This window comes from Bos indicus x Bos taurus, chromosome 4 (assembly GCF_003369695.1).
Source record: "Bos indicus x Bos taurus breed Angus x Brahman F1 hybrid chromosome 4, Bos_hybrid_MaternalHap_v2.0, whole genome shotgun sequence".
In the NCBI taxonomy this organism is placed as follows: domain Eukaryota; kingdom Metazoa; phylum Chordata; class Mammalia; order Artiodactyla; family Bovidae; genus Bos; species Bos indicus x Bos taurus.
The window spans coordinates 7,086,082-7,096,767 of record NC_040079.1 but is presented as its reverse complement, the minus strand read 5'-3'; the positions used below and the strand labels follow the sequence as shown (position 1 = coordinate 7,096,767).

General features: G+C 54.9%; 1 protein-coding gene across 7 annotated transcripts; it reads left to right on the top strand.

Moving 5' to 3' along the window:
• Positions 1 to 3,699: 3,699 nt before the first annotated feature.
• Positions 3,700 to 9,739, top strand: REPIN1 (replication initiator 1). 7 transcript variants are annotated; one of them, XM_027538663.1, is made up of 4 exons: positions 3,700 to 3,874; positions 5,214 to 5,410; positions 6,264 to 6,402; positions 6,953 to 9,739. In XM_027538663.1, the coding sequence occupies exons 2-4, from the start codon at positions 5,255 to 5,257 to the stop codon at positions 8,644 to 8,646; spliced, it is 1,989 nt and encodes a 662-aa protein (XP_027394464.1). In that variant the 5' UTR covers positions 3,700 to 3,874; positions 5,214 to 5,254; the 3' UTR covers positions 8,647 to 9,739. The 7 variants fall into 7 exon arrangements, with proteins under 7 accessions (XP_027394464.1, XP_027394466.1, XP_027394465.1 ...); XM_027538665.1 differs by lacking the exon at positions 3,700 to 3,874 and adding an exon at positions 4,335 to 4,470 and having other exon boundaries at positions 5,265 to 5,410; XM_027538664.1 differs by lacking the exon at positions 3,700 to 3,874 and adding an exon at positions 4,335 to 4,470 and having other exon boundaries at positions 6,956 to 9,739.
• The last annotated feature ends 947 nt before the right edge of the window (positions 9,740 to 10,686 follow it).

Sequence of the window (10,686 nt, the reverse complement as noted above, 5' to 3'; positions counted from 1 at the left end):
TGTGACCCCATGGACTGCAGCACGCCAGGCCTCCCTGTCCATCAGCAACTCCCAGAGCTTTCTCAAACTCATGTCCATGGAGTCGGTGATGCCATCTAAGCATCTCATCCTCTGTTGTCCCCTTCCTCTCCTGCCTTAAATTGTTCCCAGCATCAGGGTCTTTTACAATGTGTCAGTTCTTCACAATAGGCGGCCAAAGTATTGGAGCTTCAGCATCAGTCCTTGCCATGAATATTCAGAACTCATTTTCTTTAGGATTGACGGGTTTGATCTCCTTGCAGTCCAAGGGACTCTCTAGAGGCTTCTCCAACACCACAATTCAAAAGCATCAATTCTTTGCTGCTTAGCTTTCTTTATAGTCCAACTCTTGAACATCTGGAAATTCTTGGTTCATGTACTATTGAGCCTAGCTTGGGGAATTTTGAACATTACTTTGCTAGCATGTCAAATGAGTGCAGTTGTGTGGTTGTTTGAACACTTTTTTGCATTGCCCTTCTTTGGGATTGGAATTAAAACTGATCTTTTCCAGTCTTGTGGCCACTGCTGAGTTTTTCAAATTTGCTTGTATATTGAGTGCAGCACTTTCCCAGCATCATCTTTTAGGATTTGAAAGAGCTCAGCTGGAATTCCATCACCTCCACTAGCTTTGTTCGTAGTGATGCTTCCTAAGGTCCCCTTGACTTCGCATTCCAAGATGTCTGGCTCTAGGTGAGTGTTCACATCATTGTGGTTATTGCATTATGAAGATCTTTTTCGTCTAGTTCTCCTGTGTATTCTTGCCACCTCTTCCTAATATCTTCTGCTTTTGTTAGGTCTGTACCATTTCTGTCTTCTATTCTGCCCAATAATATTAACTATTATTATTAAGCATCTTAGGGTCCCTGGTCGCTCAGATGGTAAAGAATCTGCCTCCAGTGTGGGAGACCTGGGTTCAATCCCTGGGTCAGGGAAGATGCCCTGGAGAAGGGAGTGGCTACCTACTCTAGTATTCTTGCCTGCAGAATTCCACGGAGCCTGGCAGGCTATAGTCCATGGGGTCACAAAGAGTCGGACATGACTGAGCAAGTAACACACAGTAAGTATTTCAGTAAAAACTCAAGTATTTTCTGATTGCACGCATAGAAAAATCCATTCTTCTATAATCATCAAACTTGGCTTACGTGCTACAATATCCATTCTACCATATTTTCTGAACCTTAAAACTCTGACAAAGTTTCTGACAGAATTTTTTCATATTTGTAAATTTTGTATGCTGCTAAGTCACTTCAGTCGTGTCCGACTCTATGCGACCCCATAGACAGCAGCCCACCAGGCTCCTCCATCCCTGGGATTCTCCAGGCAAGAACACTGGAGTGGGTTGCCATTTCCTTCTCCAATGTGTGAAAGTGAAGTTGCTCAGTCGTGTCTGACCCTCGGCGACCCCATGGACTGCAGCCTTCCAGGCTCCTCCATCCATGGGATTTTCCAGGCAAGAGTACTGGAGTGGGGTGCCATTGCCTTCCCCAAATTTTGTATAGGATAAGTATAAAAGTTACACTATTTAATCAGCAAATAGAAAACGACTATGAGAGGTAAAATAAAGCCTGGAAAAATGGAGGGACATGAATCTTAAATCTCTTCATCTGGGTTTTTTTTTTAATAATGACAAGAAAAAATGTTAAATATTGACAGGAAATTCTAAAGTTTATTTAGAAGAATAAATGAGTGATTTTTATTTATTCATTCAGGTAAGAAGTGGATTTATGGAGAGAGAAACACACTCCACAGACAAAGTGTGGACCATCTCAAAAGGAGAAGCGATAAATGAGTCATTTTAGCTAAGAAAGTTTTGGGGAGAAAAAGGAAATCTGTGTATAAGGGGAGTACTTACACTAATAGATATTAAAACATTTTCTGTCATAAAAATACAAATATAAAATTGAATTTGGGGAGGGGTGGTGTGATCTCTCTAAATATAAGGCAGAAACCATAGAAGCCTTTTACTTTAAAAGCGGTGCCCTCCACCCCCAAACAAAGTGAAATAAAACCAATTTCCCAACTTTTTTTTTGAGGTATTGATTTACTATATCATATTTGTTTCAGGTATACAGCATGGTGATTCAAAATTTTTATAATTTATACTCCATTTATAGTTATTATAAAATATTTGGTATATTCCCTGTGATCTTATATGAAATAAAATAAAGGATACAATGTATCCTTGTAGCTTATTCTTATCTCTGTAGTATATCTACCCTTATCTTGCTCCTCCCTCCTTCCCTCTCTTTATTGGTAGCCACAAGTTTGCTCTCTGTATGTGTGAGTAAGTTTCTTTTTTGTTATATTCAGTAGGTTCTTTTATCTTATGTTTTAGATTTAACTTATAAATGATAACATAACAGTATTTGGTTTTCTCTGTTTGATTTATTTCACTAAGCATAATATCCTCCAGGTCCATTCACATTGTGGCAAAGGGTAACATTTCATTCTTTTAAGGCTGAGCAGTATTCCATTATTTATGTACACCACAACTTCTTTATCTTTTTTGTCTGTTGGAGGACACTTAGGATGCTTCCCTATCGTGGCTATTGTAAATAATGCTGCTATGAACATTGAGATGCATGTATCTTTTTGAATTATTTCCAGATATATACCCAGGAGTCAATTTCCCAACTTTTTAAAATGAACAAACAGAAAAGTGGGCAAAGGGACATAAGCAAATTCACAAAAGAGAAAATACAGTTAATAAATAACTACATGAAAAACAAGCCAGTTAGCTAGTAATTTAAGAAGCAACATTCAAAACAACGAGAAAGAACAACTTTAAATTTGAAAAAACAGCCTGTATTTTCAAGGATATGGAAAAGGGGGCATTTCTCATAATAAAACCAATAAATTTTTCTCGAAGATAGTTTAGAAAACGTTTGAAAAATATACTTTGCCTTTGACCTGCCAGTTCCCCACTTCTAGAATTTTTAAATCAGGCATCTGCAATAAAATATGAATCCATGATACAGAAAAGTAGAAAATGTATATGCAGTTATGTTGCAATTAAGAATCTTGTTATAAAATAATATTTTATTGTAAATTCACAACATTGTTAAGCGGAAAAGGCAGAATACATCTGTGTAAGGCATTACCCCAACCTCAAACAGCATAGATAAACCTAGAAAAAAATGCCCGATGATGCGTATGTTGTTCAGTCGCTAAGTCGTGTCCGACTCTAGCATGACAGGCTTCTCTGTCTTCCACTATTTCCTGGAGTTTGCTCAAACTCACATCCAAAAGGATTCCTGATGGTGATACATACCAAGGCATTAAATGTAATTGACATTTTACATTACATTTAATGTAAATGTATGAGGTAAGTATGAGAAATCTGCATATTTTATATCCTATTAATGCAACAGACTTTGTGTTTTAAACAATAATTGTACAGAACGGATACGTGTATGCGTACGGCTAAGTCTCTGCTGTCCACCTGAAACTGTCACAACCTTGTTAATCAGCTACACTCCCCAATACAAAATAAAGTTTTTTAAAAATTGTACAATTATAAAGTTGCCTGTGTTGAAAAGCATAAGACTACGTGAAACTGTCCAAGTCTAGAAAACCCAGTAAGTGTTTCGCTGGGAAAGCCAAGGCCACCTGCTAGACGGTGAGTCAGGGACGCAGACTCGCACCTGCCTCCGCACTCGCCCTTGGGATGCGGTGCGTTTCCAAGCACAGCGCCCCGGGTGCCAGGACCGCCCGCGCCCCGGGTCCCGCAGGCACGGAAGCCGGGGAGCCTGCGCTCGGCTGATTTCTGAAGCGAGGGCAGCCCGTTTTCAAAGTTCATCCCATCGGGCCTTTCCTTTTTTCCAGCTCTGAACTACCCAGAAGCCGACTTTCTCGGGTCAGCCGTGCCCCTAGCCCGGGCTCAGCCGCTGCGCTATTCGTGTTCTGCGGCGCGGCCAAAGGTCCAGGTGGCCGGAGAAGCGGAGGGGGTCGACCGGGTGGGTGGGGGTCGAGGAGCGCCCTCGCCAAGGCTCGGGCCAGCGAGGCCGGGTCTCGCCGAGTGACCGCGGTCCGGCCACGCGGTCGCCCAGGGATGCGCGCTCGCCGGGAGGGACAAAGGGTCGGGGAAACCTGAGCCGGGCCAGTCCCGGAAAAATCCGGCCGGTGGAAGCCATGGCAACGGAGTCTGGGCCCCCGCGCGGCCCGCGAGGGGGCGCTGGGGGCGGGAGAGGGGCCCCGCGCGGCCGGCCCCGCGGCCCGCCCCGCCCTCCGGCCTCGGCCGCCGGCCCGAGCCCGCGACTGACCCTCGGCAGCTCCTGTAGTCACGTGGCGCTGGGAACCGGCGGGGCGGGCGGGGGTGGGGGGGCTGGGCACGGGCCTGGCGGTGGTGAACCCGAACCTGCTGCTGTCGCCGCGGCGGGGTGGCGAGCGCGGCCGGCGCCGGTCTCGGGCCTCATGGACGCGCGACGCGCCTCCGTGCTCCCCGCCGGAGAGGTTCGTCCCGGGCAGGGCGCGGGGTTCCACGCGGGCCCGTGGTGGTGGTGGTGGTGGTGGTGGCGGGGGGTGGGGGGCGGCCCTACCTGCGGGGCGCGTGACCGGGTGCGCGCTGTGTTGGGGCGGGGGAGTGCACTGCTGGACCGAGTCCGGGGGCGAGTCCGCGCACCTGCGCGCAGGCTCCGCGAGCCGCGCTCTGCGTGGGGACCAGAGAGGGGGGCCCCCTTCGGGGAGCGCGGAACCGTGTGTCCGCGAACGTGGACGGGGGGGGGGGGCGGAGGGGGCCAAAGCACAGGCTCGAATACAAAAAGGTGGGGGGTGTGGGGGTCTGCACGGCCCTCTGCCACCTGGGACGCGGCAGGGGACTCTGCCCGAGTCCTCGTCACAGGAGCACGCCTGGCAGCCCCCCCTGGGAACACGGCCTGGAATTCCTGTCGGGAGGAGGGTGGGGGAAGGGGAGCCAGCGGGGATTTCAGAGTTCCTGCCCTCGGCCCGGGGGCCATTGGCCATTATCATGGACAGTTCGTGCTGTGACCTTACCGGGGGAGGAAGTGAGCCTCCAACGCAGCCCCGGGCTTCCTTGGTGTAGGGGGCACGTTCAGTTATTAATCTATGGCCACTGAGGTCACTCTGCCCGGCGGGGTGCCGGGGTGGGGGAGGGGGCCGTGGCTGCCGAGGACACAAAGATGACTTCCCTAGGGGAGCCCTGAGCCTCACGCACGCGTCCTCTCCCCTCCCCGCAGGTAAGGCTGGCCTCTCTGCCACCGGAGGTCTGAGGTCTGCCATGGGGGTAGGGGTGTCTTTACTGCTGCAGTTTTCGCTGACATCCGGGGGCTACCCGAGTGTGGGCCGAAGCAGGCGCTCCAGCCGCAGAAGTATCCCGGGAACAGCCCCAGGAGGAGCTGGGCCAAGCCTCATCTCCAGCTCCACAGCCTCCAGGGTAGAGTGTGGCCTTCTTTGTTGGCTTCTCGCACCATTTCGTGGCCCCAGTGCCCCGCTGCGGGGTGGGGGGTGGGGGGGGGTGGGGTGGGGGGTGGTGGAGCGGGGAGAAGGGGGGCCGGGGACGGGGGAGAGGGGGGAAGTTTCACGTTCATCACATCCTGGGAGTCTTCCCAGGGCTCAGTCTGGCCGCTGGGAATGAGTCATGTCTGTGCTCCTGGAGACGAGTACAGGTTCGGGGGAACTTCGGGGTAACTTGTGAATAGGCAGTGAAGGTCCCTTAGGAGTCTCCTCACCACCCCATCTGGCAGTGAGTGTAGGAGACTCCCCTGCAGGAGTCTGGGTTCTCCCCGCTCTGGAAGAGCTGCCCATGGGGCAGCCTCTGGCGGGGCTGGGGCAGGCCGGGACAGGGGACAGAGATTACAATCTCCTTCCCTTTCCTTGCCCCAGTAATCCCAGTCCCCCGAGGGAAGGCAGCGAGGCAGGCTCACCCCCGAGGGCAGCAAGCTGTGGGTGTTCTTTGGATTCAAGAGCGCTCTCCTTCCTGCAGTGTCCTCATCACGTGCGGGGGCGGAGGGCAGGCGGGCAGAATGCGGGCACAGTCTGGGCAGGCAGTGGCCTGGCATCGCGCTGGGCTGGCAGTAGCATCCGGAGCTCTCTCCTGCTCCCGAGAAGGGGCGGCCGTTCTCACTGGCTCTCCTGGCCGTGGGAGGCTGAGGCTAGGGAGATCAAAGTGCCTTCCCTAAATCGGGATTAGATTGGAGCCCTTGTCCGGGTTCTGCCGTAGGTTTACTCTGTGCCCCCGGGGCAAGTCCTATCACCCTTTCGTGCCTAACAGTGGCTTCATCCATCAGACAGGGAGTTCGTATCTCTTGACCAGCCTCACTGAGTTGCTGCGAAGCTCAGATGTGACAAGAGCAAATAGAAACAAGGAGAGGGAAGCACTTGGGAAAGCATATAAAGCGCTGAAGGGGGAGGTGACTGCGTGTTTTGGTGAGTCCCAAGGCAGCAATCCGACTTCCCTGGTGGCTCAGACGGTAAAGCGTCTGTCTACAATGTGAGAGACCTGCGTTCGATCCCTGGGTTGGGAAGATTCCCTAGAGAAGGAAATGGCAACCCATTCCAGTACTTCTTGCCTTGAAAATCCCATGGACGGAGGAGCTTGGTGCAGGCTACTATCCATGTGGTCGCAAAGAGTCGGGCACGACTGAGCGACTTCACTTCACTTCAAGGCAGCAATCTTTGTGCAGCCAGCCCTGGCGTGTTTACTCCATGCCGGAGGGGGATTCCAAGAAGGGTCAGGGTTCTTCCTTCTAGTCGTTTCCAGGGCCAGTAAAGACATAACAGCAGATTTACTTGAAATGCTTTCTAGAAACCCAAGATGGAAATAACATAATAGGAGGAAGCAGAAGAGTAGTCTAGTGGTCCTAATTCCAGGGCTGGAGGAGTGGAGGGGGCAGGCTCCTCTTGGGTCCGCTGGGAGGGGCTGGTGGGGGGGAAGGTTGTGTGGTTCTCCAGCGTAACTGTGCCTTTCCACCCTCAGCAGAGGAAGAACCGATGCTGGAACGTCGCTGCAGGGGCCCCGTGGCCATGGGCCCGGCCCAGCCCCGGCTCCTTTCCGGGCCCTCCCAGGAGTCGCCCCAGACCCTGGAGAAGGAGCCCCAGGGGCTAAGGTCGCGAGGCACCGCCGCGGCCCAGTCCGGAGGCCAGGCCCTAGGTCGGGCCCATCGCTGTGCCCACTGTCGGAGGCACTTCCCTGGCTGGGTGGCCCTCTGGCTTCATGCCCGGCGCTGCCAGGCCCGCCTGCCCCGGCCCTGTCCCGAGTGCGGCCGCCGCTTCCGCCACGCCCCTTTCTTGGCATTGCACTGCCAGGTCCATGCCGCCGCCACCCCAGACCAGGGCTTTGCCTGCCACCTCTGCGGGCAGAGCTTCCGAGGCTGGGTGGCCCTGGTTCTGCACCTGCGGGCCCACTCGGCGGCGAAGCGGCCCATCGCCTGTCCCGCCTGCGAGAGACGCTTCTGGCGGAGAAAGCAGCTGCGGGCCCACTCGCGGCGCTGCCACCCCCCGGCCCCTGAGGCCCGGCCCTTCATCTGCGGCAACTGTGGCCGCAGCTTCGCCCAGTGGGACCAGCTGGTGACACACAAGCGGGTCCACGTGGCCGAGGCGCTGGAGGAGGCAGCGGCCAAGGCCCTGGGGCCGCGGCCCCGGGGGCGCCCGGCGGTGACCGCGCCCCGGCCGGGTGGGGACGCCGTCGACCGCCCGTTCCAGTGTGCCTGCTGCGGCAAGCGCTTCCGCCACAAGCCCAACCTGATCGCTCACCGCCGCGTGCACACGGGCGAGCGCCCGCACCAGTGCCCCGAGTGCGGGAAGCGCTTCACCAATAAGCCCTACCTGACCTCGCACCGGCGCATCCACACGGGCGAGAAGCCGTACCCGTGCACCGAGTGTGGCCGCCGCTTCCGCCACAAGCCCAACCTGCTGTCGCACAGCAAGATCCACAAGCGCTCTGAGGGGTCCGCGCAGGGCGGGCCCCAGCCGCCCGCCAGCGCCCCCGAGCGCACCCCGGAGCCCCCTCCGGAGCCGGCCCCCGAGCCCGCCGAGGTCCCGGTGGGGCCCGGGCAGCCAAGCGCCGCGGCAGAGGCCCCACCCTCTCTCCACACCTGCGCCGACTGTGGGCGGGGCTTCCGGCTGGAGCGCTTCCTGCGCGCGCACCAGCGGCAGCACGGCGGCGAGCGCCCCTTCGCGTGCGCCGAGTGCGGCAAGCATTTCGGCAAGAAGACGCACCTGGTGGCGCACTCCCGGGTGCACTCCGGCGAGCGGCCCTTCGCGTGCGAGGAGTGCGGGCGCCGCTTCTCCCAGGGGAGCCACCTGGCCGCCCACCGGCGCGACCATGCGCCCGAGAGGCCCTTCGTGTGCCCGGACTGCGGAAAGGCCTTCCGCCACAAGCCCTACCTGGCCGCGCATCGGCGCATCCACACCGGCGAGAAGCCGTACGTCTGCCCCGAGTGCGGCAAGGCGTTCAGCCAGAAGTCCAACCTGGTGTCCCACCGGCGCATCCACACGGGCGAGCGCCCCTACGCCTGCCCGGACTGCGACCGCAGCTTTAGCCAGAAGTCCAACCTCATCACCCACCGCAAGAGCCACATCCGGGACGGCGCCTTCTGCTGCGCCATTTGTGGCCAGACCTTTGACGACGAGGGGAAGCTCCTGGCCCACCAGAAAAAGCACGACGTCTGAGCGGGCCGGGGCGGCAGAGGCCGAGGGAGGGCGGGCCCGGGCGTCGTTCACACTGTGCCCTCTGCTGCTGCTGTCGGCGAGGGGGGTGGCGAGGTGGGGTGAGCCGGCCCCATTAGGGAGGGAGGTGCCCCGCTGTAATCAGGGAGTCCACTTGCAGAGCAGGGACCCCGGCCTCCCGCTGGTGTTTGCTAAGGTTCGGTCCCGACTATCCTGTGCCCTAGAAAAGTAGCAATAGCAGCTCCACCCACCCTTTAGAGCCCTCCGGCCGGAGGGGCCACCAGTGGACAGGAGGACCCCTCTGGTGTTAACGCCTTAACGTCCCGTCTCTTATTATGAGTTCCTTCGGCTCGTTGTTTTTTTTTTTTTTTTTTTGCAAGTAGGTGTGGTTCAGCCCTTAGTGAATGAATGCCCGGGAGGATCAGTGGAGCAGCTGGACACACCTGGCAGAACCTGCCGGCCTTGTTGGGCAGCACCTGGGTCTTTTCCAGTCCTGGGAGGCAAAGCCGAGCTCCTCCAGCCTGCCCCAGCCCGGCCCCTCGCTCCTGCTGCTGCACAGGCACCCAGATTTGGAGAGACCCGTCTACTGTTAGTGCCCTGGCTCCCCTTCCTCCCCCGAAAGATCAGTTCCGCACCACCCCCCCCCACTCGCCCCCCCAGAGCATCTTCCCACGCTGCGACTGCCTTCATCCAACCACCCTCACAGCACTTAGAGCAATCCCATGGCTGTCAGCCGCCCTGTGTTAGGGCTTTTGTCCGTACACCCCAGCCTGCCTTCACTCCCTTCAGAGCTCAGCACGTTGTGGGGAGGACTGCCCCATTGCTAACAGAAGGCCAGCTGATGGGAGGTGGGGGTGAGTTTCCCTTCCAGCATTCTAGCGTGTGGATCCCCAACCTCTGCTTGAACACTTAGGTGACAGGGAATCTCCTGAGGCCCTGGTTCTATTGTAGGATAATTCTAATTGTTAGAAATTCTTCCTTATAATGAATGAAGTCCGCTTCCCTGTAATTTCTACTGTTGGGCCTTGTTCTCTGGAACTAAACACAACCACTTAACCCTCCTTTTCCAACTAGAGAATAAAGATCTGGTTTTAGAGCTGGTGGCTGTAAGTGTTCCTTTGTCCTGGGGAGCTGTGGAAATGGAGGGAGGGGCGGCTGTTCCACACCACCAGGGGCTGGGATGGGTGAAGCCTGGATTCAAGCTTCTCTACTACCCCTAGCTGTAACCCCCGCCCCGATCTAGGGTCAGGCACCCTCAGCAAGTGGACTCTAGGAGTCCAGCCTTATGTGGGGTCAGGTCAGCCCCACTCAGTGTCAGTCATCTGGGAGAGAAGGTCTGACTTGCTGCTGTCCTGATGCGCCTCCCTGGCTGGCCTGAAGGAATGCTCATGTCTGTTACAAGGTATGCTTTGCTGCACTGGTTGTTTCACATGCATTTGAGTGCCTGTTTTTGACAGGCTCTTCTGACTGTCTCACTAGTTTCTACATAGATTTCCAGCACCTAGCACAGAGTCGGGTGCAACCACCATTTGTTTGTATGACTGGCACCTTGGAAAGAAGTTTACCTAAATTATCTAACAACTTAGAGTTCAATAGGTACTCGCTTTTTTTTTTCTTTGCAGATGAAAACATTTGCTCAAGGTCATATAACCATTCCTCACCAGAAGCAATTCAAACCCGGGTCTGTTCAACCCGAAAACCATGCAGTTGCCCACCGCTGCGTGTTTAGTAGCCAAACGCAGTGCTGCTGCTTTTGGTGTAGACAAGTATTAAATATCTATAGTGTGCTTGATGCAGTGGAAACTGGGAGTTTACAAAAATAAGACCCAATCTTACCCCTAAGAGGCCTAAGTCTGGGAGGACCTATTCCTATACACAGATTGTGAATTTGAATAGAGAGAGATGGATGTGGGGTGGGGTGGGTTCTAAATGCGTAGGATGGAAGCAGACAGCTTCAAAGTTTCTTAGAGGTTTATGGGGTTATGGGCCCACTTCAAAACCTGTGTCATGGAGGGCAAATGATCTCTCAAATGACCTAGGAAC